We start from the raw sequence: 19,641 nt of genomic DNA, 5'->3' as shown, positions 1-19,641 counted from the left end.
TCTGATCGAATTGGCTATTGAAGAGAGAGGGAGATTCGTTCTTCTTCTTCGTTGAGATTGAAGGAGAGAGACAAGGCATATGTTTCCTTGGCTGGGGATTGACGGATTTTATCAGATTTGTAAGAAGCTAGCTCTCCAGACAAGGAGGGAGAATAGGAGTATCCAGTAGGTTCTTTTCAAATTCGTAAGAAATAATAAAATAATAAAATAAAAATAACTGGTTCGGTTCGAGTTCGGGTGGTCAGTGTCACCCTTGGAACCATGAACCGAACCGAAATTCACTGGTTCCAATTTTATCGAATTGGGAATCGGACTGGTTATCCTGAGAATCGTCCAAAACTAGCCGGTTAGGTCCCATTCGGGCAACTCTTGGTTTGGGCAGTTCCTTTCACTGACCACTAATTGATGCAGTGGTCACAAGAAAGTGATCTTAGCCAATGGATGACAAATGCTTGCAGGGATGGGGAGGGACCCTTCTAATCTCAATTGCCGACCCGACCCAAACTTGAATATTGAAGAATTATTATTTATATTTTTAATAGAAGTACTCAAATATATTTTTACTACTGAATTTGATGAATGTCACCTGAAATCCCTCTTATTTTTGTGTAGACCGCTTAAGCGTATGTCTATGGGTCTAAATATATCTCCGTTGTTCTCTTATTTCTCACCAAAACATGACGAGTATCATTAAACCTTGCCTTTTAAGGTGCAAGTGTTGTGCGCCACATCGGTGCCGAAATATTACAAAAATAAACAGTAAAAATGAAAATTAGATAGAAGAAAAAGTTGTTCAACTTTTTCATCACTCTAGACACAATGCACATTTTTCCTTTTTTGCCAAGTTTCGAACCTAGCCAACATCCTTGTTGCATGGTCCGAATGTTTTACGACTCACTGCATCAAACAATGCATTTGGTTTACTAGAAGTGATAACGAGTGGTGACTTTAGTTACTTTTTTTCAAATTAATGGATGAAACATGCAACTCAGCCTCGCCCAACTGCGTATGCGTCATTTCGGAAGGCATATTCTGGTCGAACTCTGGGCATATTCACCCAGGTCTTGTTCCTTTGGAATGGTAGACACCACGAGTTCGGTTCACTGATATCGTGTGATTTCATGCTGCTTTTGGTAATTTTGCTGCATTTTTCCCGCGTAATGCTACGTTTCGATGAGTTTGTGTGTGAAATTTGCTGGGTTGAGAATGTAATATGTGGCCAGTTTAGTTTGGAAGTAGCTGAAGATAGAACGGCAATAACAATGTAAATGTTTTTTTTGGTCGAAAATAACAATGTAAATTTGACTGCTTTATTGTGCAATTTTCAACCACCCCTTTAACTTTGGCCTTTTGTCACGATTCTTTTGATCGCGAACCATGCGGCACCTAGACCTCGAATCATGGAAATGAATTCTTAGAGTGAAAAAGTAGAAAGAAATTTTAGAGAATGCTTATATTGCACAAATGAAATGGGTGATACAAATGAGGGGATGTTCCCCTATTTATATAAAAATCCCTCTAATCACAACCACTAATCTTTTATATGATCTAATGGTAAAGGATGCCAATCTTTGTTTAGTTGATCCAATAGTAAATATTCACTCGATCTAACGATGGAGGTTATTGATCCTCGTCACATTAATCCAACGGTGAAAATTGGCTCTATCCAACGGTTGATGGTATCGATTCTTGTTGAACAAATCCAATGGAAGAGATTTGAGTCATTATAGGCTTTGATGAGCCCTTTGGATCGATAACGTGGCGTTCCTTTGGATTGATAATTCTTTGATCCGTGATACTTTGCCATTGTGAAGGCAGCTTGAATGGTGGAAGTGATCACAAGAAAGTGATCTTAGCCAATGGATGACAAAAGCTCGCCGGGATGGGGCGAGGGATTCTTCGAATCTGTAACTGCGGACCCGACCCGACCCAAACTTGAATAGTGAAAATTCATTTTATATATTTAATGGAAGCACTAAAATATATAATCATAACGTTGAATTAAATGATTCTCACATGAAATCTCTCTTATTTATGTGGAGTTTGCAATAGTGGCAAGAGCGCTTAAGCGTCTTTGATTCTGTGTGTATAGATCTAAATTTCTCTCCATTGTTCTCTCATCCCTCACCTAAACATAACGAGGATCATCATACCTTGCCTTTACCGAACAAGTGTTTTGTGCCACATCAGTGCCAAATATTATAAAAATAAACAGTAAGAAGAAAAATTAAATTAAATGAAAAAAGGCCATTCAACTTTTTTATCGCTCACGACCAAATGCACCTTTTTTTTTTCTTTCGTTTGCCCATGCTGAGTTTCGAACCCAGCCAACACCTCATTACATGGTCCGAATATTTTACGACTCACTATGTTAATCAATGCATGTTTTAACACCTTTGATTTATAGAGGTGATTAATGAGTGGACGGTGCACTCGACCTGTCCAACCCAAAATGGGCAAGTTTGGATACCGTTGTAACATGAAAAAGTCGTCATACATGAATATTTATGCGTACAAATTTATGGTGTGGCCGAGTTTGGCCAATTCATTAAACCCGGCTAAGATTACCATGTGAGTGTCCCAACTGCTTTTGTTTGCTCTTTTTATAGGACAGAGGAAGGGGAGGATAGGCAAAAGTGGAGGAGGTTAGGTGATGACAAAGAAGGGCGATTGTCCTGCTCATCTTCATGTGCGAAGTGTCTTCGTCTTTGGATGCATTCCATGTGTGTGACATTCTTCTCCCATCTATCCTAAATTATTGTCGTCGATTCAATTACTGGTCTTTTTCCTTTTTCTTTTGGAGAAGGAAAAATCTCATCTTTTTCGCTTGATGCGGTTCCCCCTTGACTCCCCTTCCTCGGTGGGAAAAATCCCATCTTTGCCTCGCTCCCGTGCGACTCGAAATCGCCATCTTGCGCGCGACTGCTCATTTGAAGTGACCGGCGAAGTCCCATTTCGCCTAGTCAACCCCTAAATTCTTCCCCGTTCGTTTCTTGGGTTGTTGGGTGTTCTTGTTTTCGCGTTGACTCTCCTATGGTGTTGGCCGATCCCACTCGGGCAATCGCCGATCGCGCTGCCTTTCGGGGAGAGACGGGTTGATCCGGACGCTGTCGGGCCATCGCTGTTGATTGTGCTGGGGGTGCTGAGCGCCGTGTTTGTTCTCCTCCGGGTAATGTTTACGGGTTCCGATTCGAGCTTTTCCGTCTTTTGCTTTGTTGGGATGGTTAGAATTTACTGTTTTGTGGCATCTGGGTCATGCGCCGCGGTACAGAGCTGGTCGTGCCCTTTTTAGCTGTTTGGGTCTGGTAGATTTTGGTGTGGAGGAGGGGCGAGAAGTGAATTGTGGGGGTTCTTGATCTGGGTCTTGATCGATTGTTTGATTGATGCTTGCCATTGGTGTGGGAAAGCCATGGGTTTGCTTCAGCAAGTGGGGGCAAGTCGCTAGTTTGGATTTCTTTGTTTAGCGTCCGTTGAATGCATATGAGGGAAATGACGGCAAGTGAATTGGTATCTTGTTACTCTGCAATTTGAATTATGTGCGTGCTGCATGGCTCTTCGATGGCTGAATCCTGACTGCAAGGTTGCTTTTGAACATTACTTTTGGTTAGAGGAAAACGAGTGATTTAATTTGTGTAGCAATACGGGATCGTATAAGAAAAGGCTTTGAGTAACACAGCCCATCCATAGGGAGAAGGCATAAAGGGAACCGGTTTGGTTCGGCATTTTCCTTTAAGAGAACTTTATAAACCTTCAGGGGCTGCATGCCTACTTGTGTTTATGTACTCTATGTTATTACTTGCCTAAGTCTCTTTTGCAAGGTTAATTGGAGTGTGTGGATTCTTCCAGTTTGTGGAAACTGACTTTGACTAAGATGTGTTACAATAGGGGTAAGGTCCTCTACATGAGGTAGTTGAAGATATGACGACCTGGTCTCTAATTTCATTTGGGATGATATCCATACTAAAGTGCATGAGCCATAGCTAAAAGACCAAATTACATGCTTAGTTGTGGATGTTGAAACACTGAGACATTGATCTGAGTGTTCCAGATTACTGGTTTTTCCATGACACGGGAGGAGCTGTTCAAATGGCAGATCTCTTTGGAAATGTTGTATCGTGGTATCTTGGAAAACCTGAATGGGAAGCATTTTTATCTCTTTCTATATGATGGGTTTTGCAATTCCACCTAGAATGCCTTTAAGCTGGAGGCCTCTTGCAGCAGTTATCATCATCATGTGTAATGTTCTTGTCTTCCTGATGTATGTATAAGATCAAAGGTTGACCTGTCAATTCTGCAAACGACTTTTTACTTTTTCCCGTGTATTTGCTGCTACTTTCACTTCCAACCGCAGTGGTGCTTCTCTTCTTGAGACGTCAGCACACTAATGCTTGTGGCCCAATCCTATAGTGGTTCTACACTGCTTGCATTGGTATGAATGAGCTATTACGGATTTCTTGAACGTATAACTTGTATCTTGTGGGTATCTCCATACATCTTGTCCCACCGCTGCCTTTAACTTTCGGCTAAAGCTGTGAGGACATAATGAAGACATATGTTGCATGACCATGATGTGGTCCCTGATTCTGATTTCTTTTCCTTTTTTTTTATTTGTTTTATCATTCTTATCATTGTTTAAACCTTTTGCTTTTCTTTAGGTTCTCCTCCAATGGATGCGGACCTACACGCATTGTCAGAGGAGTTGCCCCAGTCCACGGAGAATGGTAATATGGCTGATGTTCTATCTAGAGAGAATTTGATCCAGCCAGCAGTATGTGCTATATGTCACGCAAATAGTGTTGCGCATGGCGATCAGGAACCATCTAATATATGTGGGGAGTGTAAATTTTTGTTAATTGAAGATTTTCAGAACCCGATCAGAGAATCCCGTGATAGATTTCGCAGAGGAAGTAGAATTAGCAGAGGAAGAACTAGGTACAGCAGTTCTGAGTCTACAGAGAGTCGATTCTCGCGACAGTTCTCACAAATGCTTAATTTGATTAGGCAAAACCAGTCCACTGCCTATATGCATGAGGAGAATTTCTCAGATGGTGAAACTTCTGCGAGGTTATTGCAGCAGACAAGCACCTACACTACTCCAACTGGCTCTAGAAGATGGAGGCATGTGGTTTCTGATGCAGAGAGTGATGGTTTTGACAATGTGGATTCTACTTATGGGGAGAGCGACACGAGTGTCGGTTTTGGTCGGTTCAGGGTATTTCATGCCGAGAGTGACGGAGTTTCCTTTAGTGCTTATGGATGGGACTCGGATGCATCAATTGATGGGCGCAACAGTATCATGGATGCGGAAGCATTCTTTCAACCAGATGAGGCAAGTAATCAAGACAGCGATACTGATATTGATCCAATGCATGCTGGTATCAACCACTGGAGCTTGGATGACCGAGAAGAAGATGAAGGAGAAGGGGAAGAAGACTATGCAGAAGAAGATGAATGGGAAGAAACTGATGCAGAGGAAGACATACCTGAATTGGCAGAAGGCCATGGTCAGATTCAAAATGCGGTTATTTCAAGTCCAGCTGAAGGCAGTGGCCCCCCTGACTGGAGTCACTTGATTGTATTTCCCCAAGAGGGTATGATACGTTGGAGAATCCGGCAAAGTAGGCAAATAGATCTCCGTGACATCCTCACTAATGGAGACGAATCACAGTTGCCATCAGAGGTTGGGCATTCAGGAGATTATCTGGATGCAAGAAGCTTTGAAGAATTGCTCGAGTATCTTGCAGATAATGAGAACTCACATCGAGGAGCTCCTCCCGCAGCAGTTTCTTTTGTAAATAGTTTACCTCTGATTGTCATTGACGAGGATACTCCGAAGAATGATGACACAGCCTGTGCAATCTGCAAGGACGTCTTAACAGTTGGGACAGAAGCGAACCAGCTTCCATGTCGTCACCTTTATCACCCCTCCTGTATCTTGCCATGGTTGAATACACGCAACTCATGCCCCCTTTGTCGCTATGAACTTCCAACTGACGATAGAGACTATGAGGAGGCTAAACAGAACATCAGTAGGAGCAGGCAGATTGATGATAGTAGTGGGTGGACAGGAGCAATTGACGACAATTCCTCAGATGGGGCTGAAGCAGATGAAGAGCGTGAACTGGACCAAAATATTATGGAGCAGGGAGACATGTCGGATGGGTATCCTCGCGTTAACGGTTCTGATGGAGAGACTGGAAGAGGCAGATGGTTAGTCCTCGCTGCTGCTCCAATTATTAGCCTTGTGGGTGTGGCTCTCGTGCTGTGGTTGGGGAATCCTCTTGCTCAAAGGAGAAGAGCCACTAACAATCGCAACTTCACCGAAGGGCATTTACGCCAGGTTCCTGGTTTTGGTGCTTCTGCATCTAACAGAAGTGAGCGCACAAACGGGAGATGGTGGTTCCCTTTTTAATGCGTTTTTCGCTGATAACTCTAATCGCTAATTCAGTTATCAAATCTATTTTAAGCAGGAGTCGTGTTGTGATATATTCATTCCGCTGATTCTGAATGTGTGCTGATCAGAACCTTTTCCATGGATTAGAGGTTTCGCGATCAATTGTTAATTTGGTGCCTAGCATGGCAAGTCTGAGAATTTTCTCGGCTATTGGAGATGTTAGTAAGTCTGTCTTATGCGATGCAGCAACTTCCAAGGTGGGCTGTTGCTGTCAAATCGATCACCAATTTTTGTGGTGGTTTTCTGGGTTCAGATTGTAATATATAATGTCTTATGTTTTGGGTTCTTAGAAGGCATCCATCCAGATTGTAGCACTGAAGGTCAAAAACAGATGCTCTCAACCTGAACCTTTTTCAATTCACGGGGAATTGGGGTTTGTTGCATCTATCATCTATGTCAACGAATGGAGATGATTCAAGAACCATACCCCTCCTTTGTAGTGCCAAGTTTCAGTTGGGCCTAAATCTATGCATATTTGGGGAAATTTATATGACATTCTCCTCGGATGTTCATTATCATTCTGGGAAAATTTTCTTCCGGTAGAATCAGTAGCTTCATCCTATGGATATCCATCTTGCAATTGCTCAGGATACTCTTTTTTACCTTTTAGAATCTGTTTCTTAGTTCAAGATCCATCTTACTAACTGGAATCAAAGAATTATTAATTCTGTTCCACCCAAAATGGAAATGTGCTAAGGTTATGAACTTATAATTTATAATTTGATGATCGGTGATTACATTATAAGCCTATCACGGATTGACTACATATGAAGTGTTTGCTTGGAGTAGCCAAAATTATTGGGGCTATTACATGACCCTTTCTATATAAATGCTATTACAGCTATTTCTAAAATACCCTTGTTTCTTTTCTCTCCCTTACTTTACCTATTTTAAATTACAATAAATATGACTAAATTTTGTATTAATTACAATTTAATTTGTTTATATTACGTACGTAATGAAACCGAATGTAATATTTTCTAATAATCACATAAAATTATGATAGTTAATCATGATCACAAATGAAGTATCAAATAATAAGTAAAAAATGAGTAACAAATTATGTTATCTTGCGAATATATAATGATTCACTATATTGAAATTTATTCATAGTGTAACAACTAGAATAAGCTGTTTACTACTGGTTATCATTATCTATATTTTTCACAACTCAATAAAATGTTATCCAAAATATAATGATTATCTTATTAAAAACTACTTTAATTAACATTTAAATAGTCAAACACTTAATTGTTTCAATTATACCCTTAATAATGTAACAATATAACATCTATTCTAAAGTAATCACAAATTATATGAAGAACTTATCAACTATTATTTAATAAGCAATTATCGTTTGTAATCATTATACCTGTTCTTATTGTAATTTCAAGGGTATTTAATAAAATTATTATACTATTTGTCCTTTATATTATATGCTATTCATGAAACCAAACGGTAAATTACATCACTTAAACCAAATTGCATAATAACTATTACAACTCTAATTTTTTATGGCATGATAACTAATGCATTATGAAACTTCATTTGTTTCGCGGAGAATGAGTAATTTTAAAAAATATTTTTCTATAAATGATCACTTAATAAGAATGGACAAATATGTGCCAAAAATTCAAGCACTCGAAGTGTGTTTTTTCGAGGAAAATAAATAATTTGAAAAAAAATTTCCTAAAAATTATTGCTTATATCATTTAAAGAAATGAATGGACGAAAATATATTTATCGTTTATGAAAATATTTAGACATAAATTATTATCGATAATAAAAACATTTCCCATTATCAATTATTCAAAACAATATAACCGATTATTCTCAAGAAAAAAACTTTCTAAATCATTCATTTTGGCGCAAAACAGATGGAGCCTCAACATGCCCTCAAATAGACCCCTCCTAAACCCTCATTGCAAAAAAATCAATACTTGCTTACAGCACATAATCAGGAACCATTGCCACTTTAAAACATCACTTAGTGGTTCAGTGATGATGCATCAACATTTCGGCCTGCTGCACAGTACGGCCACACAGGATCGAACGAGACAATTTTTCGTAACGAGCAAATGGAGATATCTTCCTTAGAACTGGGCCAACTTCTTAACTTACAAGCTGTTGATTTCCTTTTACTTCCCGATATAACAGTAATTAGTAAGTGGAAGTAAAAAGAAAGGATGACTAATACGGGAGAATGATAATTAGATACATATCAGAGATCGGGAAAGACTCCGCGTGCGCCTTTCTCGAGCGTATCATCACCCCTTGCTTTTCTCTTCCATATAAAGAATTCTCGATACCGCGTTGATCTGCACACGTGTCACTGAATTTGGAAATGCAGAACAAGCGAAAGAATAACAGGCTTGTCGCTGAGCTGAGAGGGCGCTGCAGATTCAGAACAGTAGATTGAGGTACAGAGTGATCCATCCAGCCATAGATAAGACCGCGAATATGTGAACCCAAAACAGGACAGCAGCCGCCTCCCTACCGCAGCCGCGTAAGTTAGCAACCGCACCTGTGGACAAGATACGAGTGATCAGTGGTTTCTTTTGCACACCTCCAAAGTATGTGAGGAGTAGATTTCAACATGCTAAAGTCCCAAACTAGTCCTTGCTTAGTGTTGTATCGATCAAATAGCTCTGACAACACATTTAGAGGATATTAGTTTGGATACTTAGCACACAGGACATGACAATGTCGTATCTATGCGATGGACAGTGTGCTACTAAAGTTTACCCTTATATTGAATTATCCGAAAGCAGTGATCTAATGCCAGACCATCATTTACAAAATATCAATTGCTTTCAACAATGGCAAGAAATTTATCAACCACAATCTTAAGGATACAGAAGAGCTTCACTTCACTTCACTTTCATTTCACAACAAATAAGGCCGGGAAGATAAGAGTTAGGGTCTTTACCAGACAGGATTGAAGTTGGCATTGTGTGCTGCAGCAATAAGACAAATCGAAACATCTGATCACCAGCTGGGAGGAAGCCCAGTTTATCAGCAAGCATGACAATACCAAGACCTACTGGAGGCACCAAAAGCAAACGTGCAAAAATAATTGCAGCAGTAGTACGTAGACCGAGTTTTGAACTTCCGGGACCTGCAAGCACCCAAAAGTACTTGTAGTCAAATGCCTGAATGGCGAATGCAACTATCGTTTCTCACTTAGGTCCACAACCCAAATGTAAAGTTGTCAATGCGATATGCATGTATCATTCTGTAAAATGCATGCAACTGTGGCTAGGAACTTTACTTACCATCAACAAGGTTGCCTCCTAATGCCAACAAGATACACGGAATCATGGCCTCCCTGGTAGATAGTGAAAAGAATTATAAACTCAAAAAATTGAGCACAAAGTAACCATGCTTCATGATATAAGAAAATGACTAGGCTCACGAGATGTAATAGTCTTTGGGACACTACAACCCATGTGCATAACTCATAAATAACTACATCAATATCAAAAAGATCTGCGTTTTATTTTGCCTGAAAACAGTTTCTCAGCTTCCAGGCTGTAGTGGTGCAATTTTAAGTTTTAAAAGCAGCCATGCTTGCCAAAATGCTGAAAGCTACAATTATTAGATCATCTCTCAAATATCACTGCAATCGGCAAAATCATGGGTTATTACTAAGCCAATAAAAGCAATAACAGGGAGGAACTGAAGTATAACACTACAGTTACACGGATCTAAAAGATACAAGAAGCGAGTTCTGATGAGCAGGTATCAGAGAAATTAGGAAGAATCTGTAGTGGATACGACACGTACCCAAGAATAATGCAGCCGTCAGTCAAGAAGAAAAGTGGAGCATCAGAAGTAAAGATCAATTTCTTGAAAAATGGTATCACTCCAAGACCCATGGCCAAGATCTGCATGTAATGGGGAATGTCGATAAAACGCATAAGCTAAAAAAAACAGAAACATGTGGTAAGAGAGAGCAAAACAAAGAGTGCCGACTGACTATTCTTTAGATATGCTCCATAAAAAATCCAAAAGTTAGCATCTCAGCCATCTTAACAAGTTTTTGGCTGGCACTTTCCATTAGCAGGCAACATCTCTCATTATATTGGCCTATTCATTCTGAAGAGTACATATTGAAAGAGCAATGGCAGTCCAATACAGACTAATCTTCATGATTTACCTGTTTCTTTCTTTCTTTCTTTCTTTCTTCTATTGCTGAATTGGTTGACCAAAAAAAAAAGTCCACAAATTCCCGCCAAAATAAAGAATAATTAAGAAAAAACTCAAGGTGACTTTAAATGTTATTACTTCTGTGTTTTTAAAGATTCAAGCTGCTCATTGAATAAAAGCCCAAACTCAAACTCTAAAGTTAGGGAAAAGTAAAATAAAAAAAACCTACACCAAAATTAACTGAATTTCCACCTCATTATGAAAGCAAAGTTGGTCATGATTGATTTATAGACAGAAAAAAACCTTGGCAAAAGGGTGATGGCCCTTACTATTGGATGACCCAAATCTTCCTGCAAAATCAGGGTGATCCACCAGAAGAGGCACAATTACAGGGTCTCTGATCAAATTTATTTTGGCCTTTCCTTTTGTCCCTTGAACCGGAAACAGAAGATTATTCCACATAGTTTCTTAATGTCAATTTCTCATTTTCTAGGCGTAAATCAAACGTACTGAGAAGATTTGGAACCAAGAGCAATAAGACGACACAACAATGAACACCATCACTTCCCAAGAAGAATTATGGAATAGTGATATTAAGGATGAAATAGAGCAGAATATAACTTACAGAAGCAATGATTGGAGGCTGAAGAATCTGCTTGAGTTTCAGTTTTTCATATAGAAATACAAGGATTTGCTTCATCTGCAATGAAAAACATACAAAAAGGTTAGAGTCTTAAGAAAGCCCAAGAATGATTTGTAAATAGCCCCTTCCTGACTGTCTAGAGTTCAAACTGTTGAATTTAAAATTTATAAAATTTTATCACAATTTAAAAGCAAGTTTTAACCTGTAATCAATTTCTTCACATTCTCAACCTAAAGAAGAATGAATTAAAAACAAATTTACCTTAAGAAGCTTTATAAGTGCAGAAAACTCAGATGGCAATTGGCAAGAATACATTTATCCAATATCATGACATTGATGTGTCAAGAATAGCCTATTCTGCATGACTTGTGATTGTAAATTAGTTAGATTACTCTCTTTATCATAGTTATTCTCGTTCTACCCCGTCAGTTTCCATGGCCAGTGTAGTGAGGCAAAACAAGCAAGTGTGCCAAAAACCATTCCTTCCAGTTTGATTTTAATTGGAGATGATGAATAGCTAAGCTTTTTTACTTTTAGTTTTTTCTTTTTGCTAAAAAAATAGGGTTTGAATGGGGTTGGGACCACCTCACCCGCTGCTGGAAGGTATATGCACTTTGATCATGTTACAATAATATGCTGCTTTATGTGCTGCAGGAATACCTTTCTAAACCATTATGTCTTACTTCTACTCTATACTTGGTCTCTTGTCCATCCTGTCGACTTCTTCTTGTTAGACCTCAATACACAATTCCTATTTTTGAGGCACCCCTCCTCAACATTATTGAGCTTTTTTAAGGGGGAGTGGTCATACATCTTTAATACCATTTGCATTGCAGATTTTTCACAATTAAGATCAGATACAAGGGAAAAAACTGTCATATAGGAGAGGTCTTCAAGCAAACTTAATACAGTGTTTTCAAGTGCATATTTGGACATATACAACAACAAATAAAGACTCAACTCACTCATGGCGTGCATATTTTGGCAAATGACGATATAAGTTCATCTGCAGAACAAGAAGCTGTTACCTTCCCATTCTTCTGAGGATTTGAATTTGACTGCACATCATCGTGTGTAAGCAGCAGAGCTTGTTCTGGAGAATCATCTTTTGGGATTTGTGCACCATCTTTTGGAGGATCTCTAATGGGAAGATTTGCTTCCTCAACGTAAAAGGTTCCTTCTGGAGGAGGTGCCAACATATTGAAAACATATGTGTACAAGACAATTGCTCCAACCTGACCACACGCACATCAGCGATTAATTGGTATTTAAAGAGTCACCTATGAGGAAAAATGTACTCAACATTGATTCCAGCTGTATTCACCACTCAAAAGTTGCACACAATCGTCTTACTAACAGTTCAGACATGCAAATAGTAATCAGTCCGCTGAATTAGGATGTGAACATGATTTGTATGTCAACATCTTGACTCTTTATGATGTTTCTACCACCTACTTAACTACCGTAACATCGTCTGTTTGGAACACTTCAATTGTCTACTGAGCACTCAATCACTTAGAGACTAGCTTTGCAATAACACTGATTTGTTGTCAGTGTTCTTGACACCACTAGAATAAGATTAAAGGCCACGGGCACAAAATTTGTTTATGCGACTCAATCAGTTCCCCTGCCATGTAAAGATTAGTGACGTAGAAGTGGCAACTTCAAGGCAATCAAATCTAACCGCCAGATTTAGTTTGTTAAAAGTAATATAGTATTATAGGTCATCACCCTATAGAGGGAAATTCAACAGTCTGACAGGTCATGTCAGCTGCTCATGTAAAATCATAGCAAAATTTTATGGTTAAGTGAAATGTGCATGAAACTTACCCACTGCCCAAATGATATATACGCCGTCCCATCTGTACTACATGTTCCTGAATCTCCAAATGGATTGGATTTATCTCTACACAAAGCAGCAATCAGGACAAGTGGCACATTCCCAATGTTCCCTGCAAGCAACAGCGATATCATGACAGGGAACTTACTTATCTAAATGCTAAAGCAACATAAGTAGGTCAGAGTGCATAAATTCCAAAGAGTTGATCCCCCACAGGGTCCCAGAACCATGAGTGGACATTCATACTGACATAACTTTTTCCAAAATGTAAATCAAGGGACCATACACTGTCCAGAATCCATAGCATCGCATGAAACCATACTCCACAATTTTTTCGTCAGAAATGGGCATGATAATCAAACTTATCCAAATTCTCTGTTGTCAAGTATTTTTAATCAGACTTAGCTTAATCTTGCCACTATCCATGGTGAATGAACAAGAAAAGCGCTAAAGCTTCTCGAGATTTTCTGTCTCTCAAACAGTAGCTTACCTATTCCAATTTGTATGATTGTAAACTTGAAAAAAGGGTAAGGCGGCCGGACAATATACGCCACGACTAGACCTATAAGTGATCCTGATATGGTTCCTAGAACAACATTAGCTGGAATGAACCACCTGCAAGAAGATGAAATCTACTTTTAGACATCAATCCTTTTACTTTTTAAGTAGCATTGTCGAAAAAGAAGGCCGAATTACACTCACCACTCGATCATTTTCTCCAAAGTGATGGCTTGTCCAAGTTGAGAAAATATCAGACATGGAAGCAGAAGTGAAAAGACCAGCTGCACAACACAGTAAACAAAAAAAAAGAAATTGGCCGTCACTATTTATGGAGAAAATCTATGTTCTTGGGACGAATAATTAGCCACCATCACTCCGCCGAATCTTTCCATATTTGCTTGTACAGAGGAAACTGAAAACAAACATATGACCAACATACGATTTAGCTCACCCCGTTCAGTAATTTCCTCCCACTGGCAGGCAAGATGTTAACATACTTGGAAGCCATCAGAAAGCCCAGGAAGCACATGGTGAACACCTTCGCAATCGGGAGCACGGCGATCTTGATGGTTGCCATAAGCGACTCTCCCCCGACCTGAGCTTCCGCCGCCATCGCCAAGAATCTCTGCATACTCTCCGCCCTTCACAGAGGAGACTTTCCCCCTGCACATTCACCAACACCGCCTCGAAACCTCTGAAACAATTGATCAACAAAAACGCCTCCGATCGAGCTCGATTAGGGATCCAATCCTCATTGAAATTCAGCTCGAAGCTTCTCAGATGCAAACCGTCGAGTCCGATTCAGAGAAGTTCGAGACTTCCTTCAAGTCCGAGGACCAAATACTGCCCTGTTCAACAATTTTGCTCGATTCTCAAATCTGCACCAGCAAGAACAAAACCAGAAACGCGTTATTCGAAAAGGGCAGAGCTCCAATCCTCGACAATGCACGAAGACAAGCTACCGAACCCAAGAACAAGAAAGGAACACAGAGTCCGAGTACCAATCAAATTACACCAAAACGACGGTAAAATCCAAAAACCAGAGCCAATTACCCAGCATCAATCAAGAAACAACCCACCGCGCAGGACATGAATTTTAAACGCACAGGAACATCAGCAAAAAGCAAGAATTTCTTGCACGACTCAATGACTCATCATCGTTCACGAACCTTCCCCAACGCAACAACCCCGTGAACGGCAAAGCCTGAAAGCGCCAGCCGTCCACGTGAAGCGCCACGAGAAAGCGCCAGAACTCGCGCGAGAAGAACTCCCAAGAAGAAAAAAAAAATTGCAAAAGACACGAATTTCCGCGTGACCCAAGATCGAGAAGTCGGAGGAAAATGCCGGGAGCAAACAATAAATGACAGCAGCCGAAGAAAACGATGAAGAAAGAGACGGGATAACATACACATAACAGGTGCGCGCGTGCGGGCAACACTTGGAGGAGGAGGAAGAAGAAGCGGGGTTGATCCGATCGGAGCGTTTCAGGGGGCTCTTCCGGATGCAACAGCAGCAGCAGCAGCGAAAAAATTTATCATCTCCGCAATCGAAAACGAGATTTAAGTAAGGGATCAAGAAAATAAAAGAGGAGCCTTTTTTTTTTTTATCTATCTACCCCTATTTATATTTTCTTAAAAATCCGATCTTTTTCTTTTGGGCGTCCGTCGAACTACTCGGCCCGTCTTCCCTTCAAGCTGCGTGCGTTGTTGGGTAGTTGTTGCATCATCATCGTCTCTCGAAGCCGCTTCCCCATCTGAAAAGTTAGAAGCTTTTTGACTCTTCTCGCCCGACCATCAAACGTAGAAGCGCGACAGAGAGAGCGAGAGGGACTGTAATTTACAGTCTTCCGCGGCGACATTGTTAATAGGGAAATTTTTTTTAACGATCTTGTCCTTAAAATAATTCATTCGAAGTAAGCAAACTTCCTTAAAGATGTATGATTCGTTCAATTTTCGAAACCGGTCAAGAAAAAAAAAATATACTTCTACGCTCTTAGTTGTGTTTAATTAGTGTCTCGAAAGTACTAAAGACCGGTCATGATGTGCATTTTACTAGGAAATTACGTCAAGCGATGAGCCGGCCATTCGGAATTCGTTACTGTCGTCGAAAGTCGATATGCACGAGTTGGGAATAAGCAAACGAGGAAAAGGGAACGAGGAGGAGCGATCGAGATTGACAGAACTGCTCTTCTCGCTCTTCTCAGCATTAACGTGAGGATTTTGTGTCCATTATTAGGGGTGTTCAAAATGGACCGCCCAAATTGGGAACCGCTCAGACCGGCTAATAAAGTCAGGTTCCCAAAAGTGATGGTCTGGTTTTCGGTTCATAAAAGTGAAATTGATGCTCTTCCCAGTTCCAAGAAAGGAATCGGATCCACTACATATGATTTTTTTTTATATTTTTTTATTTCTTCAAAAAATTAGTAAAATGTGAACTAAATCCTAAGTAAATTTCATTGACATTAAGTAATCAGTTTCATTGGACCGGACCAGACCAACTCGAACTGATTCGGTCCCCGGTTCCCAATTTTGGGAACTAATCACGCCTATCCATTATAGAATATCGTCCGAGAGATGGTAACTCGGCAGGAATCGTAACCCAAGCATTCGAGACAGTTGATTTTGTCACGGCACGCGCGTGTCGAGGCACATTCGGAGATATCGAACACTCTCGCGTAAAGAGCCGGGATGCATGCGTCGACTGTCCCGTGACCTCGCGGGTTATGCGGATACCGACCCATACCATTGTGCCACGACCGTAGGCAAGGTACGCGAGCATTTATATGTATTACATTCTTTACTTTCGAGAAAAAAAAAAAGAAGAAGAAAAGAATTACTTTCTTCACGAGGTTCTTTCGCGTGCCGGGTTAGCATCCCGATTTCAAGTACGAGGAGACCCGAGAACGCGATCGCCATCTCCCGCAATTTCCCGAGTCTTGTCGTGTCTGCACTTGGCGGGTAAAATTAAAGCCCGTACCAACGGAAATTTCGTAGCAACTTTTTACTCGCTTTTGGACACGATGGGTTTGTCCACTTGTGCTCGCACAGCAAAACCCAAGTCAGATTTCCCTGCAGGGTCCCGTCGCATGTTCGTCGTGACCCGATGCACGTGAGCCCGATGCATGCCGCTCTTAATTCACATGGATATGAACGCGTTAAATTCGCGTTATCTGATAAATTTCTTTTCTTTCGAATTTGGATACATGAATCCAAGGTGGGTGAGGAACCCCCGTGATGGGTATCTCGACCGGTTTCTTGAATCGAAGTTCTCCATTTTCCAATGGCCCAAAAACGAAAATAAATCGGGGTACCAGAATTGTCAAGGAATACATTTTGTTTTGATTAGTGCCCAGAGTGGATTGATCTTATCCGAAAAGAACTCTCGAGGTTTATATCAATTGATGATGATCGGTACAGTTTTTCAAATACGATTTTGATTTCTCAGGGTCGAGGAACCAAATCCAAACTTTGAATTGCTGATCGACTGTACGGAATTTGGACGGCTTCCAGTGAAAAACGGGTTGCTCCATCTGCTTATACAATTCAAGGGTTTGTTTGGGTAGAAAACGACAAGGTAAGAATAATAATAATAAAAATGTTCGGAAATCGCATTTTTAAGTGGTTATTGGGTCCACCTCCAGTGTAGAATAATCATTACACTTTGATCATTGGATGAGCAACGTGTCACTATGTTTTCTAGCCAATTATTTCAGATTTTTTACCTTTCTTCTCTTTCACTTCATGCTCACTCCAAGTTGAGGGAGGCCCCATCTTCTCAATTTGAATTGAGATTTTCTAGTATTTTATTATTTTCACATAGGTTTTTCGTGTTTTTTCGTTACCGCTCTTCTCTACCATTAGACGTATTTTCTGTTTCAATTTTTGAGAATCAACTGAGGAGCACGATGAGTTCATGCTGCACTGGAAGCGGTTAATACGACTTCTGGAAGCTTTTAGCTCTCGATTTAGATTTAAATTTATGAGCTCTTTTTTCTCGATTTAGATTTAGATCTGTGAGTTTCTAAGAAGCGTTTCCGTGCTCGTTCGACCTCTCCCGATTTATATCTAAATCTGGGAACCTGTTCAACCCGTTTTTTTGTGTCTCGAACCGTCGAGACAGATCTATTCTTGCGAAACGAGAGTGTGCTTATGCAAGGATGTCATTCCAAATCAAATCCAGAGCAACTCGCTACGGACGAAAATCCATCTTAAACAAAAAAAAACACGAGGTCACGAAAATCACACCGGCCCTAAAGAATCGAGCACGGCGCTAACCCCCCCACCGACCCGACGAACCGAAGGTGCTGAATGCCAAGCAGCACGGGTCGGTCGCTTTGGCTGCTCGTCAGTAAAAATTGCTCTCGGATTGTGCTAGTTCATTTGGCCCGAAAATTCTCAGATTTCGCGTGCCCACATTTAATGTTGCCTATGAATTACCAGAAATTATAAAAAAAAAGTTGGTGGGAGTTTACATTTTCGAGAGAAAGATAAAAATAAAAACTAATATGTCTTTTTTAAATAATTAATCAAAATTTTCCCCCCCCACCTATCGGTCGCCGTCCCGGATTGCCGACCTTTCAAAGCACGAAGGACACGTACATGAAACGGGGGCCGCCAACAAAGGCTAAGGGACTAAAGGAAATTTCCACACCCGCACGGGACGTGACCGCAAATGCGGCTGCGGGTTCTTGGAATGGGGCGGGAATAGAACAAGAGTCCCCGTGTAAACCCTAGAACCAGATTGTTAGTTCCGTTTCGATTTGTAAGGTAATATTAGACTTATTTTGAGCGCCTCGAAGCTTCTTAAGCTACCTAGGGTCGAATCTCTTCTTCTTTGCAACTTGTGGATCTTTGTTTTTTTTAAGGACAAGTCCTAGAACTTGTCACAAAAGTGGAATTGAATCCTAAAGATTTCGAAAAGTGCAGTAAAATCCTAAAACTTATCAAATTTGTGCAATAAAGTCATAAAACTTATCAAATTGGTGCAATCAAGTCTTCAAACTTGTTAATATTTTCCGTTTGTGGAGTTGGATGGAGTTAAGGGAAGGAAATGACTTGATTGCACTTTTTTAAACTTTTAGAGCTCAATTCCACTTTCGTGATAAGTTTTAAAACTTTATTACACTTTTTGAAAGTTTTATAACTCATTCGATGTTTTAGGACTTTTGGTGCACTTACCCCTTTTTTGTAAACATAAGATGGATTCCGGTTAAACGCTAGTTTTACTCGAGAACTGGTCTAGCTATGATCCGCCCTTGCCCACTACTGTCGATGTTTTTACCCGTGACTGTACTTGGTTCGCTTGAGAACCGACCTCGAAACTCTAATCATAAGTCAACCTAAAGTCGCGATCCTTTATCAGGCTTTGGCACGTCGACCATCTACCATCTAACATACTTTAATCTATCGACCTAAGGATACCAACTTGGGTTCTAGGTCTAGGAAGCATATCGATTCTAATAGACCCCCATTCGATTCTTGGATTTGGGTAGAGCCGATTCGAAATTCTAAAGCCCCATTTCTTCACGAAAATCAGTAATTCAGAAAATATTTTTTTTAATTTTGATCGTTTGTATTGCTTGAAAAGTGAGCAAGTGAAAAAATTCTTCATTATTAGCAAAAACGAGGCATAAATTATTGTTGATTATAAAAAAAAAATATATTGATTCATTTTTCTAAGTTATATAAATCATCAAAATTGCAGCAAAATGAAAGGAGAGAGCAGGAAATTACTTCTTCTCACAAAAAAAGGATAAAATTTGTCGCAGATCAGAGCCTAATGAGTCAATTTTAGAGACAAACCTCGGGGAATACCTTCTTATTACATACTCATATATAGATAATGTACGTGAAAACGGGGTTTCCATTATTCAAGTAGTATTACAAAGAAATTAGATACCTAAAAAGATTAATTTTGAATGAATAGCAGTTATTATCATAAAGATAATTGGCATTAAATTACCATAGCATCTAAATTAAAACTATGAGAATCTTCCTCATGCGTACGATCCGAAGCTGCAACTGCTACAGAATCACGTTCCTGCAGATAGTAGAT

General features: G+C 40.0%; 2 protein-coding genes across 3 annotated transcripts; one reads left to right on the top strand and one right to left on the bottom strand.

Moving 5' to 3' along the window:
• Positions 1-2,617: 2,617 nt before the first annotated feature.
• LOC115685825 (uncharacterized) lies at positions 2,618-6,592 on the top strand. The gene is made up of 2 exons (XM_030610950.2): positions 2,618-3,169; positions 4,656-6,592. The coding sequence occupies exon 2, from the start codon at positions 4,667-4,669 to the stop codon at positions 6,410-6,412; it is 1,746 nt and encodes a 581-aa protein (XP_030466810.2). The 5' UTR covers positions 2,618-3,169; positions 4,656-4,666; the 3' UTR covers positions 6,413-6,592.
• Positions 6,593-8,345: 1,753 nt separating this feature from the next.
• Positions 8,346-15,222, bottom strand: LOC115685827 (protein PIN-LIKES 6). 2 transcript variants are annotated; one of them, XM_030610958.2, is made up of 11 exons: positions 14,996-15,222; positions 14,039-14,465; positions 13,789-13,868; positions 13,577-13,701; positions 13,077-13,198; positions 12,275-12,481; positions 11,229-11,303; positions 10,241-10,341; positions 9,730-9,782; positions 9,384-9,572; positions 8,346-8,978 (listed from the first exon to the last, which is right to left on the bottom strand). In XM_030610958.2, exons 2-11 carry the CDS (start codon positions 14,216-14,218, stop codon positions 8,857-8,859), a joined length of 1,254 nt encoding a protein of 417 aa, XP_030466818.1. In that variant the 5' UTR covers positions 14,219-14,465; positions 14,996-15,222; the 3' UTR covers positions 8,346-8,856. The 2 variants fall into 2 exon arrangements, with proteins under 2 accessions (XP_030466818.1, XP_056171102.1); XM_056315127.1 differs by lacking the exon at positions 14,996-15,222 and adding an exon at positions 14,589-14,637.
• Positions 15,223-19,641: the final 4,419 nt, after the last annotated feature.

This window comes from Syzygium oleosum, unplaced genomic scaffold, assembly GCF_021117445.2.
Source record: "Syzygium oleosum isolate NSW1041296 unplaced genomic scaffold, Sole_v2.1 Sole_v2.10, whole genome shotgun sequence".
NCBI classification, from domain to species: domain Eukaryota; kingdom Viridiplantae; phylum Streptophyta; class Magnoliopsida; order Myrtales; family Myrtaceae; genus Syzygium; species Syzygium oleosum.
The sequence above is the reverse complement of the archived record's forward strand: the minus strand, read 5'-3'. Positions and strand labels throughout refer to the sequence as shown.